The sequence below is a fragment of the Tamandua tetradactyla genome, chromosome 20, assembly GCF_023851605.1.
Source record: "Tamandua tetradactyla isolate mTamTet1 chromosome 20, mTamTet1.pri, whole genome shotgun sequence".
Classification (NCBI taxonomy): domain Eukaryota; kingdom Metazoa; phylum Chordata; class Mammalia; order Pilosa; family Myrmecophagidae; genus Tamandua; species Tamandua tetradactyla.
In genome coordinates, this window is record NC_135346.1 from 51,605,560 (window position 1) to 51,633,161 (window position 27,602).

General features: G+C 46.5%; 2 protein-coding genes across 3 annotated transcripts in view; one reads left to right on the forward strand and one right to left on the reverse strand.

Moving 5' to 3' along the window:
• KCNIP1 (potassium voltage-gated channel interacting protein 1) overlaps nucleotides 1–27,602 on the forward strand; it is a 412,473-nt gene that overhangs the window by 11,997 nt on the left and 372,874 nt on the right. The window lies entirely within an intron of this gene.
• Nucleotides 11,055–25,760, reverse strand: KCNMB1 (potassium calcium-activated channel subfamily M regulatory beta subunit 1). 2 transcript variants are annotated; one of them, XM_077137629.1, is made up of 4 exons: nucleotides 25,366–25,521; nucleotides 21,301–21,458; nucleotides 19,666–19,837; nucleotides 11,055–12,702 (listed from the first exon to the last, which is right to left on the reverse strand). In XM_077137629.1, exons 2-4 carry the CDS (start codon nucleotides 21,432–21,434, stop codon nucleotides 12,433–12,435), a joined length of 576 nt encoding a protein of 191 aa, XP_076993744.1. In that variant the 5' UTR covers nucleotides 21,435–21,458; nucleotides 25,366–25,521; the 3' UTR covers nucleotides 11,055–12,432. The 2 variants fall into 2 exon arrangements, with proteins under 2 accessions (XP_076993744.1, XP_076993745.1); XM_077137630.1 differs by lacking the exon at nucleotides 11,055–12,702 and adding an exon at nucleotides 14,866–15,944 and having other exon boundaries at nucleotides 25,366–25,760.

Genomic DNA, 27,602 nt, shown 5'->3' on the forward strand with positions numbered 1-27,602 from the left:
GCTTGCTATCTGTAAACATCATCTTGGGACTGGCTGCCAGTCATTTAGGATGTTTCCAAGCCACAAGGCATCCTGGATTGGAGGAGGGTTTGCTACAGCCTTTGCTGATTAACTCTGCGAGTGCCTCAGTAGCCTAGAACAGTGGCCTCATATTCTTAAGTCAGTGGCAACCATGAAAAAGGTAATAATTGCTACCATTCATTGAGTGCAGTCTGTTAGCAGGTGTTGTGGTGGGGATGGGGTGTTACAAGCATCTCTACAATCAATCCAGTCCTAGCCCGGTGAGTTCTTGTCTCTCCTCATTCCCATCCTGGGGCTTGGTGAGGTCAAATAACTTGGCCAAGGTCAAAAGTCAGGATCCCACCCAGTACCAAAAGGTGCCTCTCCTGGTCAAACCCTTCAGCGCTGTCACCACCCCAGAGTCAATTCTTTTTTTAAATTGTGGTAAAATATATATATAATATCAATTTGCCATTTTAACCATTTTTAATTAAAAAGCTGTGATTTATGATTCATTTTTCTTTCAATCATTCATTCATTTTGTTTGTTTTCACATTTTCACATTTTTTAAAAAAATTAGAGCAGTTTAGATTTACTGAAAAAAATAGCTAGAAAGTTCAGAGTTCCCATTGACTCTCCCTCACATACAGTTTTCCTTAATTTTTTTTAACATATTGCATGTTACAATTGATGAAGCAATATCATTACCATTATACTATTAACTATAGTCCCTACTTTTCATTGGGTTCACGAGGAGTGTTGTACAGTTTTATGGGTTTTTTTAATTTTTATTTTGGTGATGTACATATAACCTAAAATTTCTATTTATCCACTTTCAAATACTCAATTCACTGCTGTTAATTACATCCAATGATGCCGAGCTACCATTACCCCCATCAGCTACCAAAGTTTTTTCATCATCCCAAACAGGAATTCTGTTCCCATTAAGCATTAACACCGCATTCCCTGCCCCCATGCTAAGCCCCTGTCTTCTACTTTCTGACTTTGTGAATTTGCATATTCTAATTATTTCACATCAGTGAGAGCATACAGTATGTGGCCTTTTGTGTCTGGTTTATTTCACTTAATAAGACGTCTTCAAGGATCACCCATATTGTTGCGTGTGTCAGCATTTCATTCCTTTTTCTAGCTGAGTGACATTCCACCGGATCGATGTACCTGCATCTTGTTTATCCCTTCATCTGTTGATGGACTGTAGTCAATTCTTTGCATAGCATTCATTCCCATTATTTTTTTTTCATTCCCATTATTTTAAAAATACAAAAAGGATCACAAAAGCCTCCTACTCAATCCCTGCCCTCAAAGTCTCTTGCCCCTGTCAGAGTCAAATGTGGACACAGCAAGGCTACAGGCTTTGCATGATAATGCTTCACGTGTGTCTCTCTCCTCCTCTTGTTGCCCTCTCATTAGGTGGCACCCCCAGGCAGCAGATCAAGTCACTCTTGCTGGAACTCTGAGCTCCTTCAGCCTCAGAGTCCTCACGCTTACTGTTCCCTCGGTTGGGGTACTTTTCCCCAGATCTTCCCTGGCTCTCCCCATCATTCATTCCTTTGCCTCTTGTCTCCAGAAGCTTCCTAATCTCTGTCCACACACACCAGCATTTTCTATCCCCTGATGCCTGTGTTTAGGATAGCACTCAATGCTCCCTGCATTATATGTTTATCCACTCGTGCATGTCCAGCTGGCTCACAGAGTCCAGCTCCATGAAGGCATTCCCCGCACCCAGCACAGTAGGCCTTAGGGAAGACTTGGTGGTTGTCCAACAGGTAAAAAGCCCAAGGCATGGGAGGATACCCAGCAAGCTGGAGGCAAAGCTGGGTCCTGCATCTGGTCTTCTAATTCTCATTTCATTCCCTCCAAGCTCTGTCCTGCAGGCCCTTTCCAGGCTCGGTTCTCATCCAGCCTTCCCATGTCCATCTGTCCATCCATACTTAGCTCACAGGCCTCATCAGACTGTTTCATTCCTTGGCAAGGACTCTGGATCTTTCTGCATCCCAGAAATGAGGATGTAAGCTAGCCGTCTTGCCATTCTACCCACCATCCTGAGAATGTGTCCCTCCAGTTATTGCAGCTGCTGGACTATTTGGTGAAACTTTCATTTATTCTTACCATGGAAAGATAGGAAGGGACTGGATTTCCTCCTGCTCTCTGCTACTTTCCAGAGAGAGGCTCCTCTGCGAGGGTGTGATATGGCCAGTCGCCAGCTAAGGCCTCTGAGGGCTCCAAATACGATGTGTCCCCCATAACCGTGTTCCCCTGAGGACCCAGCCTCTTCTCAGAAAGGTTTGGGTTCAGCAAACTCCAAATCCGAATACCATCATTTTCAAGCTCTGTTACTTTAGGAAGGTCATTCATAGCTTTGAACTTTGGTTTCCCATCTGCGAAATGGGCATACTAATGCCATCTCACAGGTTTATAAAAATGATGCACTTAAAATGTTTTCTGCACTGCTTGTGTCTTATTAAGTACTTAAAAAAATGATAGGGTATGTTTGCCTTTTTAATGGCTGTTTATAGGGATTGTTTTAGCTTGTTAAAGCTGACGAAATGCAATGTATCGGAAATGGGTTGGGTTTTACAATGGGGATTTATTAAACTACAAGTTTACAATTCTGAGGCCATGAAAAATATCCAAATGAAGGCATCAACAGGACAAAACCTTCTCCCTGAAGACCTGCTTCTAGCAATTCTCAGCATCTCTGTTACAAGGCAACATCTGCTGGTCTCTCCCTTTTCTCCTGGGTTTCATTGCTTCCCGTTTCTGGCTTCACTGGCTTCCTGTCTCTGCTTCTCTCCGGTTTTTTTTGTGTGATTTCTCTCTGTCTTCTATCCTCTTATAAAGGACTCCAGTAAAAGGATTAAGACCCATGCCTGAGCTGAAATAAACTAATCAAAAGTTTCTCCCCACAATAGGTCTATACCCACAGGGATGGATTAAAAGAACATGATCTTTTCTGGGGTACACAACAGCTTCAAACCATCACAAGGACAAGGCTGGAGTCTCCTCCCATTTGCTTCCTAGTCAGGACCTCCTAAGTCTTCGAAAATGGCTGGTTGACTGAAAGACTCACCCATTGGGCCAGAAAAGAGTCAAAAGTCTCTCCAACTTTCTCTTTACCTTCCTTGCTGACCTGGAATCATAATGTTAGTGATGAAGGGTCTTATTCTAAGCACATTGGATGGGGAGGGCTAAGCCATTCAGAAAATGAACTTAATGTCCACAGCCCATAAAACTCTCTGTGTGACCCCTCCATGCAACCCCCTCCTCCTCCCTGCCCCATTCTTAGCCACTGTTTTCCTACAGATTAAAAAAAAAAAATAGGAAGAGGGGCAATAAAGCTGTAACTTTCTATAATCTACCTGTGTCAGCTTGAGGAAGACTAAAACCTCAATTTTGTGGCAATCCCCTGAGGTCTGGGTCAGACTCCCTTCAGGAATGTCTCCGCCCGGGAGGGGAGAAGCTGAGCCTCAAATGGCAAAGCAGCCCAGGCAATCGGGTATTTTCCCCAACACTTTAAGTTGTGGCTTAAAGACCCACAACTAAAGAGTATGGGTGCTACCTGCTAGACTCTTATCTCAAATGGTGTGGGATCCCCTGACAATAACTAGGCTTGCTGATTGGCTCTGGGACTTTGAAGCCTACCTGTCTGGCCGCAAGGCCACGGGGGCTGCCTGGAGACTGAAGCGGTTCTGTTATGGGAATGGAAGGCAAAACCACCAGGGCACAATATGTGAGACCCTTCCTAACACCCGACCCTGACCTCAGGGGGGAAACTGAGGCCACAGTAAGGAAGGCCTTTGAACTAGGTCCCATAGAGCCGAGCCTTCCTGGCTGGTAACTGGGGGTACAGGGATGGAGGGTGACCCAGGCCCTCCTGGAGGTGGCTCATGTCCACACAGTCGGGCTAAGACTCTTCAGCTTGGCCTCTAGGCAGGGATCTCAAGTCTCTCTCCCCTGCATTGGTTTTTCTCTTAAGCTCCAGACCTGCAGGTGGCTCCCTGGATGAACTCTGAGTTCCTAGGGTCAGGGGCCACATCTTATTCATTAAGAATGGCCAGGACTCAGCACAAGACCAGGCGCAAAGTAGAGGCTCAACAGATGTAAGCAAAGAAAAGGAACAAGCAAGGGCAAGAGAGAGGGCAGGAGGAAGGACAAGAGATAGGAGATGAAGAGGGAAAGGGAATGGGGTGGTGGAAGGAGAAAGGAAGGGGAAAGGGGGCAGGGAAAGAAATGGAGGGAAGGATGGGGGAGGGAAGGAGGAGGGAAGTGGAGGGGGGGATGATGGAGGGAAGGAGAATGGGAGTGAGGGACCCTTCTACTTGAATGTCCTGTGGCTTCAACTCAACCCTTATGAAGCCAAAGCAGACTCTCCCTCCTAATGTCACTGTTTCTCTCTTTATGTCCCTAGTCTTGAACCCTTAAGTTATCTTGCCTGTTAAATCCTACTGATGATTTCTTCAGTGTTTTTCCTGTCACTTCCTTTCTATTCTCAGTGCCACTACTGAAGTCTAACCCCTTATCTCCTCTGTGCTTTGCTGGCTGCAGCAGCCTGCAGGCTGCATTTCCCCCTCTCCTGTCTTCTCCACGCCATGGCCAGACAAAGAAATGGCCCAACTGTCCTTTATCCCAGAAGCCCTACTTCTGGGAATCTGTTCTAAGCAAATAATCAGAGATATGCACACAGACTTTATTCAGAGGTTTTTATCATGGCATTGCATTACTTAAAAAAAACAAAAAAGTGGAACCATCTAAACTTCAGTCCAAAAATATTGGGTAAAATAAATTCTGGTTACTCTGTTAGAACACTATTAAATAGCTTGAAAAATATTTTTCTCAGAAATGCTTTTGTTATAACATTGGGTATAAAAGCAGGATACAAACTGTATCTACATTGTGGTTCCAATCTGGGTGCCCAGAAAAAACAAAATACAGAGTCAACTAAATTAATAACATGGGTTTTAGTTGGGGTTAAGGGTTACTTTCTTTAACTTCTTCTTGATGCTTATCTGTATTGTCTTAATTGTCTTCAATGAGCGTGCATAATAAATCAGAAACCATAAAGATATCAGCTCATGAATAAATATCTTCGATTTTACAGTTCTTCTCAATACCATCAATAAAAATTATGCTGTCACTGACAATATGTCACAACCAGTCCAGTCTGTTTTATAGTGAATCTCAAACTGCTGGGCCTGGATCTGACAACCAGCCTCACACAGCCTCAGCTCGGCTCCCTCTTGGTCTCTCATCTTCCATAAATGTTCTCCTTTGGCCAAATTGGTTCCTTTATGGTTTCCAAACCAGCCTGGTGCTTCATATCCCTATACCCATATCTCAAGTGGTTCGGTCATGCACACACACACACACAGCTAAAGCAAATGGGACAGAATATTAACAATCGCTGAATCAAGGTGAAGTTTCTGGATTCTCATTGTACTACTTTTGCAACTCTTCTGTAGTTGAACTTCTTCAAAATAAAGACTTAGGGGAAACAAAGGAGCAGTATAATATAGTATTTAAAGGTATGGACTATGCTATGAGATTACCTTGGTTCAAATCCCAGTTCCGATGCCTATTCAGAACAGTGGTGCCTTGGGCAAGTTGCTTACTCTCCAAGTCTGAGTTCCTTTGTGTGTCAAGTGCTTACCCAGTGTGAACTATCAGTGTCAGAGCTACACTCAGGAACCTGCTTCTGAGGCAGGAAGTTCTTCATTGTGCTCTCTACCTCCATAACTGATTCAGCCATGGATCATAGCAAAGCAAAGTGCTGTGAATTTGGAGACTTTTGCCCTTGCCCTTGACCTTTTGTCCCTAGCCTGGGAGCTCCCAGAGTTCAGCCCGTATCTCCAAGTCCTGGTCCATGCCTGGCACAGACAGGGCAGCCAATGACTGCATGAAACCCCAAATGAGGAAGGGTTCAAGTTGTGTTTTGAAGAAAATTCGGGTACAAGTTTGTAGTTTTGCTGAGGCAGATGTTTCTGTTCTCATGGACTTCTTCAAGATCAGGCATTGCCTTGATAAGTTGGCTGTGAATACAGGCACCCTGCAGTTGGCATGGAAATACAATTTAATTTCCAATTAAGCCTGGTTTTGAGGGTCAAGGGAATTGCCTGCCTCACTGGAAGGATTATTCTGGCCAGACCTACTGTTATGGTTAGTGATGATTCTCCATGAGGTGGACTCTCGAGGAAACTGGGATTTTCATGCTTGAATTTTCAACAATGCAGGGACGTGGCTCCTGTGTGCAGGTGACTGCTTTTGTTCAGGAACTGAATTTATGTAGGTAGATTCAAGAAAAGTTCAAAGCAAAGGCAGGCTGTTAGTCATTACTGTGGCAGAAATTTTAAGACAGAGTTCAGGTAGAAATGGACTGAGAGGGAGAGGGAGGCAAGGCAACCCTCAATGATGCTAAGAAGAAAAGGAAGTGGGGAAAGGAGAAAAAGACAGTATCAGAACGCTCTGAGTCATACAGAAAAGAATCTGTATAATTGCTGGAGGGAGACTTGTTTGCTCAAAGAGAGAACAAACATTTATGTTCTTTTATGCAGCAGGCATTGTGCTAAGTGCTTTGCATTCATTATTTCACTGAAACGTTGCAAGCGCCCTATAAACTTAAATGATGTTTTACTTATTTTCCAATTGAGGAAACTGGGACTCGTGGAGGTAAAATAAACTGCCCAAGGTCACAGGCAGGCCAGATGTGAACTCTCTTTTTTTTTTGTTTGTTCCCTCCCCTCCCCGTGCTTTCCTTCCTTGCAGGCTCTCTCTCCAAGGACAAATACAAAACTATAAGAATGATGTCATGTGAGCTGAAATTTATCCCCCCAAAATGTAAAAATGAGTAAAAGGTCTTTAAAACACGTTCTTAGAGGAAGTGAAAATAAATGATGACTGGACCTGCTTTGGGCAGACGGAGGGACAAGCAGTGTCTACTTCTCTTTTGGTTTCCTCCCATCTTCCCCGCAAGGAGCAAGACCTGAGAACCAAGCGTGATGGTCTAGCCACAGTGAAGAGGCTGGCATGAGGTCAGGAGCTCCACAGACGGCTCTGGGGGCCTCAAATCAAAGAGGTTCTAGCTTGTGGTTCAGGGAATTTCAATTCCAGGGAAAAAAAAGAACCAGCAGAGAGGCTTGAGAAACCATGACCAGCAGAATCACAGAAAAATGAGTTAGGTTCCAAGAAGAAGACAAATGGCCTAGTTTTCATTAGTGATAGAAAAAAGGCTCTCAAGCTACAGGATGTATAAATGAGTATGCTGTCAAATCCTGGAAAAACTCGAGTGCATTATTAAACCAATGGTTTGGGGCACTTGCTAAAGAAATCAGGAATTACCAGAATAAGCATGGGGTCCTGGAGAAAGAATCATGTCAAACCACCTTCTCTTATGTTCTACTTTTTTTGTTTGTTTGTTTGTTTTGTAAAATATAACTTATCTATAAAGCAAAGAGAGAAAAAAGCAGTAAATTCCAAAGCACACTTCAACAAGTAGTTACAGAATACATCCCAGAGTCTGTCATGTGCTACCAGTCCACCATCTCAGATTTTTCCTTCTAGCTGCTCCAAAACACTGGAGGCTAGAAGGAATATTAGTATAGTGACTCAGGAGTCATTAAAGTTTGATAAATCCTATTTTCTCTGTTATACCTCCTTCCTCTCTTTTGATCCTTCTCCACATCTAGGGATCTTTGGGCAATGCCCATTCTGACTTTTTCATATTAGGAAGGAGTGTCAACACTGAAGGATAGGGGGATGTTTACTGTTACTCTTGGAGAGGCTGGTTCCTCTGAATTTCAGGATTTACCTGACCTAGGAACCCTCTGGGAATTACTGGTTCTAGGGAAGCAAACCCAGTGCATGAGATCCATATAGAGTCTCAGTTTGAGCCCCTCATGTTCTTAAGAGTCAACAGGAGTGATGTTGGTCAGAGTTCATCAAACCATGACCATCAGCACTATGTAACTGAAGCTTGCATAAAAGTAGCCTCTAGAATGCATTCTGTTCTTTAATAGATTTACATTGTAGTGACAGGAGCATGCCTGGGCTTCTGTCGGGCATTTGAAGGGCTGTGGTGGTCCCAGAGTCAGGTAGGTGGTAGCTGACCACATGGCCCCAGCCAGTCTTACCAGGACACACATCAAAACCCTTGCATGGCTTTTTCAAACACCCGTCCATGGGCTTCACCATCCATCCAATGCTTCTTTAGAGGGACAGTCCAAGTGAATTATTTGATAGTCTAGCCTCTGAAGGAAGGAATCTAGAGATCTCCAACAGGCTTTCTCAGTTTGTAACCTTGTGCTGGTCAGCATTTTTCAGTTTTGATACAGAGCCAGAGACTGCTCAGTCATTAGAAAGTAGGGTCTGAAGTTATACTGCAGAAGTTTAAATCCCAGCCTGCCATTTATATGTTTCGCCCTGGGGCCAGTTAAGCGCTTTCTTTGTGCCTCACTTGCCTCATCTTTGAAATGGAGGTGCTAATGTTAACTCAAAACCAGGTCCTTAGGGTCAAATGAGCTGTGCGCATGATGGTAGATCCCAGCTCCTAACATGCAGGTGCTCACCACATGTAAACTGTCATTACTATTTGGGATGATAGATTTCTGTACAGGGAATGATTAGCTCAATAGAGTGCAAAAGGGAAGTGGCTCCCACACAACCTGGAGAGTTATTCATAGAAAGAGATGTTGATGCAGATTGTTCCCAAGCAGGAATGTGATTGGGTGGGTGGGTGAGTGGGGGTTCCAGCCCCAGATTAGAAAGTGAGGAGGTACTAGATGATCTTTAAAGCCCTCCCAATGCTCAAAGAATTGAATATGAAAAATTAAATGGGAGTCGAACAGCAGAGTTCCAGGAGCTATGCAGCAGGGCTCAGTGCAAAGATCTGGCTAGAATGAGCCATAGAAGACTTGTCTTGAAGCTACATCTGCTTAGCCATCCCCTGTTTTTATTTTATGCTTATAGGGCAGGTGGTGGGGCTTGTTGTAAAATGATGGAGATTAGGATCATGGAAATTAGAGTCCTTCTAAGCCACCCTTGACTCTGCAACTGAGGGAGGGGGAGCCAGCCTTGGAATGAAACACAAACTGATTTGGAAATAGGACAGTCCACACCCCAAATCCTTTAAGGAAGTTGGCTGATGAACACTTACTTGCTTTACATGAGTGGTGAGGGAGAGTTGAGGAAATCTAGGTAGAAGGTGAGTTCTGCATTTGAGTTGATGCAAAGGAAAAGGAGGAGGAACATTTGCAAGATAAAAGATAATCTGTAAAATAACCCATGCATGGAAGGGGGAACCAGGAGACAAAGGTGATCATGAAAAGGAAAGCCCTTCTCCTGGCCCCCAAAGGACTCTGAAGAAACTTAGGGGAGGGCATCAGGTTTTCACAGGTCCCTGTGTGGGAGGGAAAGGAGACCCTGTCTCTGGAGACAGTAGACCAGCAACTCTCAAATTCCCTGGCTTCAGGAACTCTTTACATTCTTAAATACATTAAGGACTCTGAAAAACCATTGTTTATCTGGGTTGTATTTATTAATATCTACCATTTTAGAGATTAAAACAATGAACTTTAAGCTCTTTAATTTATTTTTAAAAAGTAGAAATAAATAAAAATATGCTAACTAAAATAAGATATTTTGTGATAAATAACCTTATTTTCCCAAAAAATATTTGTTGAGAAAAGTGGCATGGTGTTACCTGTGTGCCAATCTCTTTAACGTCTGGCTTCTTTGAAGACATTATGGATTCCCATAGCTGCTTCTTAATTCAGTCTGTTGTGATAGCACATGTCATATAAACTTTGGAAAATTTCACCAATTTTTCCACTCATGTGAGAATGAGAGTGAAAAAGGCAAATGATATCGGTACTGTTATGAAGGGAGTTTTGACCTTGTAGACCTCCGCTTTGAGAACTGCTATACCTGACTATAGTCTCCATGTCTTTCTAACCTCTGGTGGGTCTTTCTCAGTTTCCTAAATTGGGCAAGACAGTGGCCAATAAAGCACAGGATAGTTGCTTCCCAAATATTTCATATAAAAAATTCAAAATCCCCCAAATGCAAGACCGATGTAAAGAATCTTGGATATTTTTATAAACATATTTATAAATATGTTTATATTTATAATATAAACATGTATTTTTATTTTTAGTCCCTGGTCTCTGCCATTTCCACCAGGTGAGCTTGAATCCCACCTCCTTCGCTTACTGTATGGATGACTTTGGCCAATCACCTCCTGAGGCCTTAGTTTTTCACAGTAGCTTATGTGAGACTTACCATGTGTCACCCACTGTTCCAGGAACTTTAAAATAATTACATATTTAATCCCACAGTCCTATGAGGGAGAAATGATTGTTAGTTCCCTCCCAATACCCAAAAGGAGGAGTCAGAGATGAAATTAGCAGCAGTAGAGACTGGGTTCAAACCCAGGGGCTGCACCTTAGAATCACAGCACTGGAAGGAACTTCAGCCTAACCCTTTAATCCGTTCAGGATTTCCCTGGCAGTTCCCTGCTAAATAGTTTTATTTACTCTGTATACTCCCACATGACAGGTAGCCCATTCCCTTCGCCAGTGATTCCCCCAGTGAGCACACGTTAGAATCCCCTGCAGGGCTTGTTTAAACACAGATTGCTGGGCTCCACCCAGGGTTTCCGATTCGCTACATTGAGGTGGAGCCTGAGAATGTGCATTCTCTACAGATACCCAGGGGATGCTGGTGCTGCTGGTCTAGGGGCCTCACTTTGAGAACCACTGTTCCAGAAAAAACATCTTGGAGTAATCAAGGAGAAACATCTTGGAGTAGTCAAGGAAGCAGTGATGGCTTCCTCCAGTTTCATCCTTTTCAAACCTGAGACAGATGTCCCAGAAGGATCAGTGCCCAAGTGTTTACCAGCAAAGTAAATAACAACTCTTTATCAATGGAATTGCCTTTTCTTCATAAAAGGTTATTAGGATTGTGTTTTCTCCAAAGCCTGTCTCGACGTGGAACGTCCACCCTCACCTCCATCCAGCTTTGTAAAGAGAGATCACACTTTCAGACTTTTTACAAAATAATATTTATTATTATTTCCTGGATTTAATACAACCACTGTTGAAAATTTAGAAGAGTACTGTGCCCATTCGAAGCTGTTATGTACCTCAGAAAAGCCATGTCCGTTTTCCTGATCCAATCTTGTGGGGGCAGCCATGTTTCTTGTAATCCTGATTCAATAGTGTGGGATGGAAACTTTGACTGGATTGTTTCCAGGGAGATGTGACACACCTGGTTGCAGGTATGACCTTTTCATTAGATGGAAGTGTGATTCTGCCCATTCAAGGTGGGTCTTGATTAGTTTACTGGAGTCCTTTAAAACAGGAAACATTTTGGAGTGCAGATGTTTAGAAATGCAGAAGCCCCAGGAGATGGAATTGCTGCAGAGCCCACAGAGATGCAGGCATTTGGAGATGTTTGAAGTGCCAACAAAGAGAGCAGATGTCTAGACATGGAAGTTTAGAGACGCAGAGCCCAGCAGACTCCGCATGTGCTTTCCCATGAGATACCAAGCAGTTCAGAACCCAGAGGTATGTCCCAGAGGAGCTAAGTGAAAACCCACAAAGAGGAAACCAATGGCCTCAGAAGCTGGAAGCACCAGAACAGGGAACGAGGATCAGCAGACGTCAGCGACATGCTTTCCCATGTGACAGACATCAGCCTTTCTTGAGTCAAGGTATCTCTCTCTCCATGCCTTAACGTGAACATTTTTATGACCTTGGAACTGTAAACTTGTAGCTTAATGAATTGCCTTTTTAAGAGCCATTCTATTTCTGGTATATTGCATTCTGGCCAGTTTAACAAACTAATACATGTGCCAAAAATAAACTGGAGAATAAGGAAGAAAATTAAAATTAACCACCATTCTACCACTGGAGTGTTTTCACTGTCAATATTTTAATGTATTTTGTTATATTTCCTTACAGCCTTTTGTTATTTACATGCATTTGTTACTATGACAATAAAATGTATATAGCTATTAGCAATTGGGAAAAAAGCAGTATTCTAAATATGCTCTATAAATGGCAGCCGCCATTGATTTTTGTTATGGGATACAGTGAAGGAACTGAGGTATGCCAAGGACAGAAGAATAACAGGCACAGAGGTGAGACTCATCATAATTTGTGGGGTGGACAGTGGTGCAGTAAGAACCAGCAATGGAGCACGGTAGACAGCTTGCCTAGTTCTCTACAGCACTAGGAGCCACTGTGCATTCCAGAGCAGGAAATGACTTAAAGGGATTTTCCCAAAGTCAACCATTCAGCAGAAAATAGGATGGGTTGGCAAGGGAGCGTGAGAAGGCAAGGGGAGTTGGCAGGGGAGTACAAGGAGGGAGCAGCCCAGGGGGTCACCCAGGCCCCAGTTGGTGGCATGGCTTGGACGTGGCTACTTCTGGGCGGCCAGGATGGAGAGGGACTGGTTGAGCTTCACCATGGCGATGAGGAGGAGGCCACCGGTCAGCAGGAACGTGGGCCAGAAGAGGGAGAAGAGGAGGGCCTGGGGCCCGTAGAGGCGCCGGTACAGGACGCTGGTCTCGTTCTCCCGAGACGCCGAGAAGCAATAGAAAACCTGGTGCTCATGGAACTTGGCTCTGACCTTCTCCACGTCGGCCCGGGCTGCCTGGTAGTTGTCCAGGCTGCCTGGGATGTAAGAGCACTGTGGAGGAGAAGAAGCAAGAAGAGCACCCATGGTTTGGACATCCCTGTCTCTTTAGGCCCAGAAGTGAGGGACGGGCATGGAGTAAAGAAAAATGCGGGCTTTGGGGTCAGGGCCCCTAGGTTGGTAGGGGTGGGACAGGGAAGACCTAAGAATATGCATTTCTCACAAGTACCCAGGGTAGGCTGGTGCTGCGGATCCAGGGGCCATAGTTGGAGAACTATCGTTCCAGGAAAATGTCTTCGAATGGTCAAGGTAGAGGTGATGGCTTTCTCCATTTCTGTCCTTTCTAAATCTGAGATGGACTTCTGAGGACAGCTTGGCAGACTGTGCATGCACAGTAACAGTGGGCACCATTCCCAGTGCTCTCTGTATGCATGTGTGGCGCCCCCTGGAGGTGTTCAGTGTATAAGCTGCACAACTGTCTGCTGTGGCCTTGGCTGGAGTGTTGGCTCTGCTTCCCGTTGGCTGTAGAATCTCACCCTTTCTGAGCCCTGATAGCTTTGTCACTTAAATGGGTTAATAGCAATATCCTTTTTGAAAAATAGTATTTTAATAGAGCTTCAAATGTAACCATGTATGGAGACCAAATGAGTGAAATGAGCTCATAAGGATTGAATTGTGTCCCCCAAAAGATGTGTTCAAGTCCTAACTACCAACCTCATGAATGTGACCCCATTTGGAAATAGGATCTTAGAATATGTTATTAGTTAAGAGGAGGACAACATGAATTAAGGTGCTTCCTAATCCGGTATGACTGGAGTCCTTCTGAAAGCTGGAAATTCGGACACAGCGAGAGACAGACAGAGAGACAGTGATGGAGGCTAAGATTGAGCTCGCCAGGGATGGCCAGCAAGTCACTGCCAGGGCCCTGCTCAGAGGGAGCAGGGTCTTGCCGAAAATTTAGTTTCAGATTTCTAGACTCCAGAACTTTGAGACAGTAAGTAGCTGCTGCTTTAAGACACCCAGTCTGTAGTGCTCTGTTACCCCAAAGCAAACTAAGCTTGCCCCAGCAAACTGAGACACAGGCCAGGTGGGTTCTGTATTTTGATTTAGGGCACAGAGCTCAGACACTCCATTGCCTACAGGGTCCATGCAGATGACATGAACGAGTGCAGCAGGCGAGGTACTGAGATGACAGGTGCTGAATGACACTTGTCTTGGGGTCAATGAGTGTAAGGGAGCAGTGGGGCCTGGTGAAATGGAGAATGCTTGGCTCATCCAACTGCAGTCGTCCTCACGGGGTGTAGACAATCGACATTTCTTGACATTTCAAGCAAAGCCAGAAAAACAGATTTTAATGTGAATTCTCACCATTTAAAAATATTGGCAAAAATTCTAATGGAAAACCCCTTGAGGTCTAACCTTCTGCAGCCAAACACTATTAGTTGGTAAGCTGGCATTCGACACTGGGAGCAAAAAGAAAGAGCAAACGTGTTTAAAGGAGCTTTGCGTGGACAGAGCAATGGCGTACATTTAATTCTGACCCTGGTCAGTTTTATTAAGAAGTTTCTGGCCTGCTCAGATGAGGCCCAGCTGGGTAGTGCAGCAAAGAAAGCACAAAGCGGAGAGCCCAGTTTTGTCTGGGTTCTGTGCCAAGAGGCCTGAATGTTAGTTATGTGAGTCTCTAGGGAGACGTCCTGCAAGTGTAGCAGCCTGCACCACCTGCAGCAGGACAACCGGCAGGCTGGGGGCAAGTGCAGGTTTCTACTGGATCTAAATCGCTCAGGGTGGGCCCAGGAGGTGTTTCCTTCGTGCACTACAGTTCGAGACCATTGCCTTAAATAAATCGTGCCCAAGATCAAAATGTATAAACGTGAGACTCAAATAGCAAGGGTTGAGTCAGCTTCTCTTTAGCTCCCAGTTACTCCTGGATTTGAATAAAACCCCTACCCGATCCCCCAAACCTGCCCGTGCTGACATCATTCAATCCAGCACCAATGTGGTTTTTGATGCCCTGGAAAGTGGGGAACTACATCCAGGGTTGGGTGACCATCCAACCAGGGAGAAGCTGAGGCTCGGAAGAAGCTGACTCCTGAAGAATCTTGCATTCAGATTTGTTGGCTGCTTTAAATGTCCTTAGTGGCAGGTAGATCCAGAGTCCTGGGCTGAGTCTCCCAGTGCCTCTGACTTGGTGACCTTGGATGACATAGGAGATAGAGTAAAAGTTTGTCTATGGAAACAGGCAGACCTTGGCTCAACCACCATTTCCAAGTTGTGTGACCCTGGCAAGTGCCACAACCGCTTGGGGCATTGTAAAACAATGAGCCCATCTGTTTTGCTGTGGGGATTAAATGAGGTGATACATGTAATGTGATTAGCACAGAGCCCAGCATAAGGTAAATGCTTAATAAATGGAAGATGCTATTAGTATTCATAATATTAATGTTGATTTATCTAATAGCAAATACAGCTCCTTCTTCCCCCTCTTAAAGTGGGACCCATGGATAAACTCTGCAGTGGGGACATGTGCCCACCCCTGCTTAGAGTTACTTTGGGGCCTTTATGCTGGGCCTATTTGGCAAGACACTGGACAGGAATTTGCTCTGTAGAGCCGACCCCAGTGGCCTGGAGCTTGTTTGCATCCTCTAGCCCCAGTCTTGGCTCCACCTAATGCTAGTTTTTCTGAATGAACTGAAATGGCCCAGCCTCTCCTCCAAGCTTGTGGTTTCACTATCCTCAGCAGAGAACATGGCAAGGACTTAGAACCACCTGTAGACTAAGACTCACGGGCAACATGAGAACACACAGCAGCCCCTTCCTCAGAGTAAGGAGTGGCGGGAGGGAGACAGCCTCGCCTGGCCTTTCACATATGATTCCAGAGGACACACAGCTGTCTGGAGCATATCTCCCTGCACACCTGGGTGGAATGGAGGTGGAAGGAACAGCTTGTCCTCCAACCCAGCTGCTTGGCAAAAACACAGTGGGCACTTCTCATCAGAAGGGCAACCAGCCATTAGTACGAGTTCTGGAAACGGCTGGGTACTGTGGAATGGATGAGTGGACAGCCTATGGTTGCCAATGCTGCCCTCTCAGAGCCAGCCAAAGCCTTGGCTCACATGCTACTGGCATCTCATGCAGGGGAAGACCTGGCCTCTTGCTCCTCCTGGACTGGCAGCCTCAAGGTCAGGGAGGCAGCCTGATATCTGGCCTGCACCCCAAATGCCATCACCAGTTATCACCTCTGCTTGTCTTGAAACTTTATTAGTTGTTCCTTGGGATAAGCCAGGGGCCACTGAATGCTAAAGAAGAGGTGAGGGTCATGAGTCAGAGCTAATTCAGATGGGTTCTGAAGCTGTACCTTCATCTGAGGGATGGGGAGGTTGTATCACGGTAGTCATAACAGAAAAGGTCCCCACACTACCTTGGGCTGCCCTGACCTGCTTCTACCTGCCACCCCCACCCACACTGTCAATGACCCCTCCATCTTCCCAGCTACCCTGCCCCTTTCCATCTCATCAGCCACCAACTGATGACTCTCAGCATCCACCCATTTCATCCCCATCCCATCTGTCCTGGCACTGGCTGTGGCCCTAGATTCTCTGCCCAGTAATTGAACCCAAACATTGCTGCCAGATCCTCCTTCCTATCACCACTCTTACCATGCACCCAGGACCCTGAACTCTTTAAAGACTCCCAGTTACTTACAACAGTAACATCCAACCTTAGCATCACCCAGTATGAGCTTCCAAATTACTATGCTGATGCTATGGTCTACATTTAACAAGAAGACATCACCAGTACCTCAGCAATACCACGGGTAAATAATTGAGGGGGGAAGGACAAAAGTTAAGGAAAGCATTGGATTTTCTGTTTGGTCAGGGTGTGTTTATGAGTTATTTTTCTTTTGGAGCAGTGAAAATTATTTAAAATTGAGAGTGTTGATGATTGTACAACTAAGCGAGGATAACATGAGACGTGAATTGTTGACTTTGAACATTATCCATGATGCCCAATGGATGCAGGTGGCTGAAGGACACATTGCAAAGTAGAAAGGTGAACTGTGGTGTATACATATGACGGAATATTGTGCGGCTGCAGAAAGGAACAAAGTCATGAGAAATGCAACAAGGCGAATGAAACTTGGGAACATTTTGTGGTGCGAAATAAGCCAGAAACAAAAGAACAAATATTGTGTGGTCTCATTTAGAAAATACCTATAAGAAAATTGGCACTTAAATGCAAAATTTTATAGCAGTCACATTTAGTCCTGAGCTATAAATGCTATTTCTAGATTTTGAGTTGCTGTGATATATATATATATATATATATATATATATATATTTTAATTTTATGTATTTTATAAATGCTGTGATATTTATATATATAACACCTGGTATCTCCCTGGAACTTTAGCTACGTATATGACCCCTAAGACTCAGAGTTGGCATTCTGCAGCTCTGAAAGTCGGCATTGCTACCTAAACCAACTGTTAAGGAAACTGAAAAAGAGATCAGACTTCAGTTAGAGATAAGAACGAAGTCAGTCGGGTCAGGACTAAGGTAAATCAGAATACAAGGGTAAGGAGGTCATTGTCAGTATTTTAGAACCTCACTTACTCAACGAGACAAAAAGAAGAGAGTTTATTTTGTCCAAAACCTAAATTTTCTGTAGTACACGATCTAACTCAACCTGTCTGGACAGCTCATTTAAACAACCCGAACAGGGAGCCCAGAATGGGAATGAGGAATTGTAATTCGGTAAAGCTTAATGTGATAACCAGATTCATCCCAGAGTACGTTGGGCAGATAATTTAAAAGTATTGGCAAAGTCCCTTGAGGAATTGGAGAAAAATATGGAACTATTTAACTTTTCTACCTGGGAAACCCCTGACTGTCTCAAACACTAGGGACTCCCAAGTAACTAAGGGTTACTTCCAAAAAGCCTCTTTTGTTGCCCAACTCTGCAAGGAAAATTATCGCCTTCCCTGCTAGGTGGGACATGACACCCAGGGGTGAAAGTCTCCCTTGCAACGTGGGACATGACCCCTAGAGATGAGTCCAGCCCTGGCACTGTGGGATCGACAATGCCTGCCTGACCAAAAGGGGGAGAAAATGTAACAAATAACGTATCAGTGGCTAAGAGAGTTCAAATAGAGTCAAGAGGCTATTCTGGAGGCTACTCTTACCAAGCTTGAGCTAGATATTGCTGACTACCACGATTTGCCAAACCCCAATGAAAACCATTCTTGTCAACCCTAAAGAACACCTAGGACTCTATCTGAGATCCTACAAAAGTTTCATTCACTAAGATTACTGTACAGAAACCTACAACCTCCAGATGGATTCCTAGGCCAGATAAGTCCTGAAACCCAGAGGGGCCAGCCTCTCCAGGACATCAACTAGTTCCATCCCCCTATCCCATATTAACAATACCCTTTTCCAATATGAAATTGTTAGAATGGGCATATTTCAAATACCTTTAAACATTGGAAAAAGGATCAAAGGAGAAGGAGTTATAACAGAAAAGTTAGGAATTACAAATGAGTATGACTGCCGAATCATTATATTGATATTTCTTTTAGCTTCCAGTGTCTTGGAGTAGCTAGAAGGAAAAACCTGAAATTGTGGAATTTTAACCCATACAAAACTCTGAAATCTGTTCTATAAGTATTTGTTACAATGTACTTCAAAATTTATTGGTTTTTTGGGTACATATGCTATATTTCATGATAAAAAAATGTTAAAAACAAAAACCATGCTGAACCTCATTCCACAGAGATTCTGCCTCAGTTGGTCTGGTAGCAGGACCCTGTTTTTGCCTTCTAAGCCCCCAGGGAATGGGATGCTCAGCCAGGGTTGCGAGCCCCTAGGTTACAGTATCACATTTTAATCCCATGGCTTGGTGGTCAGGGTCCTCTGGGAACAAGCCTTGGTCCACCTTTGCCTGTTACACTCCACCATATGTCATTTACATCTGAAGGGGCCGGTCTTCAGACACCTCTCCACCCAGCACTTCCCTCTACCACGGCTTTTCAATGTCCTGCCCTGATTAGAAATGCCCCCCTCCACATTTCTACATTTCTGTGTCCAGTACTTGCCTGATTTTAAAAGCCTGACCCAAATGCCTTTCTGATCCCCTCCATCTCACCTCACTGTGGACTGGAAAACATCACTCCTTCCTTGTAAATCCCCCATTTCCTTCTCTGTTCCTGTCTGTGGCCCTGGTCACTCCCTACTAGGAGTAATTTCATGGATGAGTTCTCTCCTCTGGGTCCATGTCTAATCAGTCTTTGTAGGCTCCTACAGCCCTGAACATGCTTGACGTCGGTTAGTTGGTGGATGGGTGGATGGACGGATGGATGGATGGATGGATGGATGAATATGAGCCAACTTGTATTTCTTTTAGGAAGGGCTACAATGGTGAATTCTGGGGGAGGGGAAGTTGGAATGTTGGAGAACAGTGGTGGGAAATTCCCCCAAGTGTGTGCCCTCAGAAATTGTTCCAGTCCTGGTCCCCTGGTTCCCCTGAGAGTCACAGAGGTTCCACCCTGTGGCTCTGTGGCTCACAGCCTGCCCTCTCATTTGATTCAGTTTGCAGAATGAAAATAACACTGCTTCCTTTTGAGCACCTACTATCTACCAGGTTTCAAGCTTGGCATAATATATTGCATTTATTGTATACAGTCTTTCTGATTTTATAACAGCACTTCCAGGTGCAACTGTAAGAGCCTCATTTCACAAAGGTGGAAACTGAGGCTGGGAGGGCTTACATGGCCCACCCCAGGTCACACTGCCTGTTGGTGGCAGAGCAGGGATTCAAACCCAGGACTGTCTGGCTCCAATCCAGAAAAACTAGATCCTGCTCCACCCCAGGCCAGCTTTGAGGGCCTGGTCCAGAGGATTGAACTTTCTCAGCCTCCGCTTTCCAGAGTAGGGTTAGGGACCCAGTTAGGGATAGGCTCCCTGACCTGTGAGGAATAAGGAGGTGTGTCCATCCCCCCACCCCCACCCCATGCAGTACCTGCTGGTTCTGGTCCCGAGTGTCCTCCGTGTGGTACAGCACGGCCCACCTGCCCACGGCCGACACGTTGACCCACAGGCACGGGAACTGGGGTACCTTCTTGCCCTCCAGCTCCTCCTGGTTCCTGATGTTGGTCTCAATCAGGCGGCATGTGGATTCCTGTGTCCACACGCTGGAGAGACCACACACACACACACTCAGAACCAGGCGACACCCAGAGCACCCCAGTGATCCCCGGACCCCCAAGGAGGCATGAGGGAGACCCAGAGCGGGCACCCTCCTCATGCCCCAAGCATCCAGTACTAAAAGGACCTTGACCCCAGGGTCCTTGGACATGGGTGGGGAGGGAATCAGAATCGACACATCAGAGCTGGTGGGAGCCTCAGGTCATCATTTCCAGGGGTGTTTATTAACTCTCGCTGCTCATCCAAGACTCCAGGGAGAATTTCAAGATATTCCCATGCCCAAGCCACACCCCAGACCAAACTGAATCAGAACCTCTAAGGTGGGTTAGCCCTGGGGCCCTGGTATTATTTTAAAAGTTGCCCCAGTGATTCTAATGAGCCAATAGGACTCAGACCCCCTTATCCACATCATGTTTGACTTATAGAGGGGAAAGAGAAGCTCAGAAAGGTCAAGTGACTTTCCCAAGGCCACACAGGACCTGAAATCAGGTCTATAAGGCCTCAGAATCTGGGCTTTCCCTCCCCAAAGTGTATATGTAGGAGGGGCTCGATGTGTTCAGGGGTGAGGGTGGAGACGATGTGTTGGAGACACCTGGTGCTCTGGACAGGGCCTGGCTTGGGAAGAATCTAGCCTGGGATTGCTCCAGTGTTATGAAAAGTGAGTAGGAACAGACCCAGGAGGGGCTCATGGACTCATCAATGCACAGCGGTTCAGTTGTGACTTATCTTGCATCTGTCATGCAGAGACCCATTGCCAGACAGAGCGTCAATGAGCAGCCGGCACGTGCCCCGAGGCAGGGATCCAAGACTCGTCCTAAGGAAGCACTGAGGGAGCCAAATGTATTTGTCCCAGGGAAGAGAACGCAGAACAAGAACTTTGCAGCTTTTCTTTAAAAGCTTAAACGATTGATGTGCCAGAAAGGGCATCAGGCGCTCACTGAGAAACCTGATCCCAGGTTTTGGGGAAACAGATTTGGGCTCAGTGTAAGCACTTCTTACTTATCAGAAAAGTCCCAAAGCGAAATAGTGTGTATATAGTGAGGTAGTGAGCTCTCCGTCACTTGAGATTTGAGGCTGGAATACCCCCTTAGTGGGATGCTTCAGAGGGGATTCGAACAAAGAGGAGAGAGGGAACTGTTCGGATGAGCTATAAAATTCTGAGCCTTTGATTCCTCCTGGGATCAAACTTTCACACCGGAGCTTTGGTTCTGATTCTTTGCCATCTCTGTGAGAAGCATCATGCCTCTGCTACCCCCAGACCCGGAACCCCAGATCAGTGGGGCTCAGTCCCTGCACTTCCACCCTTGAACCTAAGCATAAGGATTGTCTGGACCTTCTCAGCTGATATGAACGTCAAGGGGAAGAGTAGGATAAAGGCTGGGGTACCTCGCAGACCCCAGACCCTAAGAGGGGAGCCTGGGGGTGGGGGCTGGGCCAGGAGGGGTCCTACCTTTTCTGGTAGAGGGGCAGCACGGTGGTGCCCAGGATGTAGTAGGTGATGGCGGCACACACCACCATGGCCACACCCAGGCAGAGGGCTCGCGTCTCTCCCCGCTTCTGGGCCATCACCAGCTTTTTCCCCATGTCCACAGGGGACAGTGGTCATGTCTAGGGCCACAGAGGCAAACAGAAGTGAGATCAGCCCATGTGGCAGGGAAGGAAGAATGACAGGTGAGCGGGGGCGGGGGGTGCTCAATGCCAACCACATCACCCCATTTTGATTCAGTGGAGCTTGGCTGGCACAACTCCAGTGAAGCCTCCCAAGAGCTTTGAGAGGCGTGGGTTACCAGCTCCCTTCTGCAGATGGGGGATTCGTGGAGGTAAAGGGACTTGCCCCAGGTGAGACAGAATGCAGTAGGTGAATCACGGCCCCCATGCCAAGATGAACGCATCGTAATCCTTGAAACTAGGCTGGCAAAGACTTGGCGGGTGTGATTCAATTAAGGATCTTATGATGGGGAGATGTCCTGGATGATCTGAAAGGGCCCTACCTGCAATCACAAGTGTCCAGGTGAGAGAGAGGGAGAGAGATTACACACAGAGAGGAGGGAGGAAATAGAGGTGTGCACGGAGCAGAGATTGGAGTGATGCAGCCACGAGCTGGGGAGTGTCCCCAGCCACCAGAAGCTGGAGAAGGCAGGCAGGATGGATTCTCCCCTCGAGCCTCCAAGGTGAGTGAGCTTCTGCTGACTCCTTGATTTCGGCCTAGGTGATGCTGAAGTTTGGCTTCCAGAACTGAGAGAGAGGGGAGATTTCTGGTGTTTTGAGAACAAGTTGGTGGTCATAGGTTAACGCAGCCACAGGGAATAAACACAATGAGGAAGCAGCAGAGGTGGAATAGCTCTGCATTTTCTAGCAGGACACATCTCACAGAGGAAATCGGAAGGTTTCATAGTTCTACCGAAAGAGTCCCATGGGCTGGCATTGGGGGAGGATGCAGGGACGCTGGTCCTCCAGAAGGCAGCCACAGGTATTGCAGGAGGAGTCCTGGGGTCAGGGCCTCTGTAAGGAGAGTGCACTGGTTCGAAAGTGGGGTGCACTCCAGAAAAGCCATGTTCCTTTAATCCTGATTCAATATTGTAGTGTGGAAACCTTTGATTAGATCATTTCCATGTAGAAGTGACACAAATGGAGAAGTGTGGGTGTGGCCTTTTGATTAGATGGAGTTGTGACTCTGCCCATTTAAAGTGGATCTTAATTAGTTTATTGGAGTCCTTCCGTTTTGGAGGAAGCACAGTTACTTCAGAGCCAATAGAGATGCAGGCATTTGGAGATTCTTGGAGTGCCGACAGAGAGAGCAGAAGCCTAGATTTGGAGGTTTGGAGATGCAGAGCCCAGCAGGTACTGCCAAGTGCCTTCCCCTGAGATGCTAAGCAAGCCAGAAGGCAGAGTTTTGTTCTGGAGGAGTGAAGTGAAGGCCCACAGATGCTTAGAGAAGAAACCACTGGCATCAGAAACTGGGAACAATGGAACTGGAAACAAGGACACCAGCCATGTGCCTTCCCATGTGACACATATCAGCCTTTATTGAGTCAAGGTAGCTCTCTGGATGACTTAGTTTGAGCATTTTTATGGCCTAAGAACTGTAAATTTATAACTTAATACATTTCCTTTTTAAAGGCTATTTATGGCATTTTCAGCAGCATTAGTGAACCCAAACAGGGAGACTCCCTCTTTCGAGTGAGGGAAGAAGGCATTATGGCAGCCTCAGACTATACCCATATTTCAAGGCTCGAAACCATTTCTAGATTTCTAGGCCAAAGCAGAATGAGAGAAGGTAGCTGACAGCTTTCCTTCTTTCCTCCTTTTTCCAAAAGCCCCTCCTTTTTCTCTAGGGATCTACTCCACCCTAAAGCAAGCAGAGAATCTCGTCCACCCCTGCTAGACTCACTGGACTCTCTGCCTCCCAAAAATCTGACAAAGTATCCTCAAGAAGCAGCCCATCAAATTGTGCTGCCTAGAGTCACAAGGCTGCCAGCTCCCTGGCCTGGCAAAGATTCCCCCTTGGCTCTGTTAGCTGCCCCGTAGCCTTCTGCTACATCTCTTTGTGGTTCTCCTGCGACTGCTGCTGCTTGTTCAGGTAAATAAGAGACCATTTCTAACTCAAAGCAGAAGGGCCATCAGGATCCCTTCGCTGGACCCCTCTGTTTTAGGGGAAGTTTTAGCCAGGTATCAGAGAGGATTTTCTTCTGCCTGTCAGATCCCTAAAATATTAATTTTCTTTTACATTCCTGAGTGTCCAGGATTCAAACATTAGTCCAAAGGCATTTTCAGTCAAGTCCTTTATTTTCTCCTTAAGTTTCTCTCCTAACCAATGGACTGTTTTGAGTTCCCAATCTGAGACCCCCAGCCCCTTCTCCCCGACTCCCTCTATTCTATCCTCAGGAGGAAGGCCACAGCCTGGCACCTGGCACGACTCCCCACTGAGGCAGCCCACCTCCTCTCTTCTCTGCAAGATGATTGGCAGCAAAGACATCCAATGACAACTTTTCCTCCCTCATTGGAGATACTGGGTTCCCCTAAGGTTTTAACAGAGACACTGCGAAGTAGCAAGTGAGCAAAATTTTCTCCTGATGAGGAGCAATGTTCTGATCAATTCCTTCCTGTTCTCTTCCTTCCACTCTAGTATGTGTAGGAACAGGACAGCACACACCGTAGTTTACCTGTTGCCCATTTAATAAGCCCACAACGACACCATTAATTCCCTGGGAAAGCTGCAAGCACTTATGGGAGAGCTTCCCGGGGGCACGACTCCCACCTTCCTCACTAACCAGCTCCCACCTTCCTGGCTAACCAGCTCCCACCTCCTGGGGGGGCTCTGCCACCTCCAGCTGCTCATCTTCTCCCAATCCTCAAGGCACTCCTGAGGCTGCTGAAGGCAGGAAGCCTGGTTTTACCAGGTCTGGGAGCTCAGAAGTAAGGGAAAGGAGAGGCTTCGCTGTCACAGGGACGTGTGGAAGCTGTGGCTTGTTCATATCCCACTTCTCACACTACCCTGGTGGAACACTGTGTACACTGAGTGAGTGGGTTTGTAGAGTCGTGTCAAATCGAAGACCATGCCAAGGGTTCTATTTAGATGGGATTGACTGGAAGGCGGGATTCACACCCATCGTGAGAAACTTCTGTCAGGAGGAAGAATGAGAACTGTTGATCGTCCCTGAGATTTGGACAGGAAGAAATGGTTTTCAGCTGTAACAGGAAGGATTTCAGTTAGACTCCTAGAAGAACTTCCTAGTTTTGAAATCTCTTCCCATTTAGAAAAGTCCCTTGAGATTTGGGATGCATTCAGGAAAAATGGGTCAGAGTGAAAGAAGCAGGATTTTGAAGGGTCTTGTGTGAACCGAAATTTGGGTAGACGTCATTTTCCCTAGAAAGACAGAGAATAGAATGCAGTGTTTAAAGGCTTAGCAGTGGGGTGGGGGGTGAGGTCACTGAGCATGAATCAAACCCTGGCTTTGCCTCTTAGCAACCTTGTAACTGTAAAACCGAGGACAATCGTCCCAGCTTCAGAGAGTTGTGATGGAGGTCCAAGGGTATAGCAAATGTACTGAACTTAGCAAGCACAGTGCCTGCCCCAGCATAAGCCCTTGATAGATACAAGCTATTATTATTGCAAAGGAAGCCTTGGAGGTTTGGAGCAGAAGTTGGGAGCTTTCTTGCTGAACCCTTTTTTTTTTTATCTCATCCCTCCGCTTATGACAAATGCCAGGTCTGACCAGATCTCCAGACCTCAGGAAACTTGGGGCCAGAGCACTGAGCTACCAAAGTGACCCTGGCATCCCACCCTCCCCCTTCCACCAGACCCCCGGGCCCAGTCACCAGCAGCGCTAGTTCCCAGTGACAGCGACATCTCCCCCGTTGTAAGCCAGAATCCTCAGGGACTGTCTGAGAGGAAGGGAGTTTCCATAGCCTGCCCCTCCCTGCCCCAACTGCTGCTGCTTTCCCCGCGGATCTCTCCTCCAGACCCCATCCCTGGAGACGCCACTTCCCAAGGGCTCTGGGACACGGTACTTACAATCTGCGAGTCTCCAGCTGGCGGATGGTTTCTTTTCTCCCTGGCCCCCCGCCCCTGCCCCAAAAGAGGCCGCCAGAGCTCCAGCAGGAAGCCTGGCCTCCCCAGCCGTCTCCAGGGAAGCTGCTTTTGGCCCCCATCTGGAGCGAGCCTCTATGCCCAAACATGGTCAAGTATAAGCACACAGCCCCAGGACACAAACTCGGGAGAGCAGGTACTGGCGGAGGAACGCCAGCTGCTTCCCTGGGCCCTGCACCTGCATTTCCCAGAGTCTGTTGGGAAACAGATCGCAAACAACAACACACAGCTAAAGTGAGAAGCTGAGAAGAACGTCGTGGTATATTTGGAAACATTCCTTTTTCTCTTGATCTCTCTGAGCTGGCAGAGAAACCAGGAATGGGAAACGATTTTCCTTTAGTTGTTGTGAGGAAAGGAGGAGGAGCTGAAGTGTAGGGGTTGGGCTTTTCAGTCACAAGGAATGGGAGGGTTGTTGGAATATCTGTGATCCTGCCTTTGCCACGTAAATGCTGTGTGACCCTGAGCAAGTCACAGCACCTCTCTGATCCCCAGTTACTTCATCTGTGCTGTTGGCATTTTAAAAAGTTACCTGGGGGGGTCTAGTGATGAGAGGGTGGGGATCTGAAGCAGGGGAAGCGTATTCACCTTTCAAGGACTATCTGAGGTGAAGCTGGAAGCAACTAGCGCTCTGGAGCTGCTTCCAGGCAAAAAGGAGAAGGGTGAGCCTGCTCTGGCAGAGGTGCCCCTGGAGATTGTCAAAGTATGGTTTGGGTTCATGGGCAGAGATTTGTTACTATGAATAAGATAAGAGGGGCGTCAGCATTTGTGAGTATAAACATGCTTCTCTATTTCCTTCTGTTTCCTTTCTATAAAGTTGTTGGAAGGATTTTAAAAAACAGCAACAAAAACCAAACCCCATTTCCTGGGCCTCTCCTAGGGATCAGGCATGATGCTGGAGGTTAGCAGCTCTCTAAACGCTCATTTTACACACGGGTGTGATGAAGACACCGAAACCGCAGCTCGGAGATCTGAAGTACAAGCCAAGGTGACTTGGATACTCTGGTCCAAGGCGACTCTGCTCAAAGGGTCCCAGCCAGATTCCAAGCTGGCCCTCTACATTGCAAAGCCCGGGCTATCTCTGCTGACCGTGATACTCCCCCGAGACATCCAATCTTTTGTTACATAGTCACACTGGCCACTGAAAACTCTGGAGGACAGCTGAGTGCCCCCAACCCTTCGGGGAAGCAGACACAGCCCCCACCCCTCCTGCCCCACCATTCAATGAGCAACACCACCTCCCTCTGTCCTGCTCTGGCTGTTGGGTGGCAGCAACCATGAAATGAGACCCACAGTTGAGGTCTCCGTGACACACTCTTCAGTGATTAGTTTCCTCCCACTTCCCCTGTCCTAATTGAATCACATTAATAGGAGAGTAAATGGTCTGTTTAATGGGCATCAGAACAAAAGTGGATCTCCTAAGGCCAGCCCTAGACCTTGCAGGCTGTGTGGCAATGAGGGACGCGAAGACCTGGAATTAACAGGGGGTGTCGACGGGCTCTGCCTTCCCCGATACAGTGGTTTTCCAAGGACAGTCTTCGGTCCATTCAGGGGCCAGATGAATCCTTCTGGGGCCAATGAGCAAATCCAAAAATGCTAGTCCTTCCTCCTCTTCCCCCGAGGGAGAGATACACAGTGAAACAGACTGCCGTTCTTAAGCACGACGGAGGGCTACTTGCCCGTCATGGAATAATTGAGTTAAGGGTTACGCCATTTGGAATTTATAAACAAATGTTAGCATCTTCCCAAAATTCTTTCTCCTCTTTGTGGAGAAAAGGGAAGGGAGACTGCGGGTCCTTCTGGAATGCACAAGTGAGCCATGGCCAAAACACTTACCACAGCTTGCTCTGGAGGGGTGAAAACCCGGATTCCTGTTGGCTGTGGAATTCTGCATTGTAGGTGACAGTGGGTGAGGGACAAGGCAACGGTGATGTTGCAATAATCAATACTGATGCTACAGTAATGAATATTGATGCTCTGCATTAGTATGGTGTGTTGGAGATCACGGTACGCTTCCCCATCTTCAGCTTTCCAACAAGCTCACGGGTGATAGGCTCAAAATCAGTAGGCGCACAACCCAGTGAGAAATTTTCCCACCCATTTTAGAGAGGGAATAACTGAGGTTCAGAGAGGTTAAGTAATTTGTCCAAGACAAGTTATTTTAC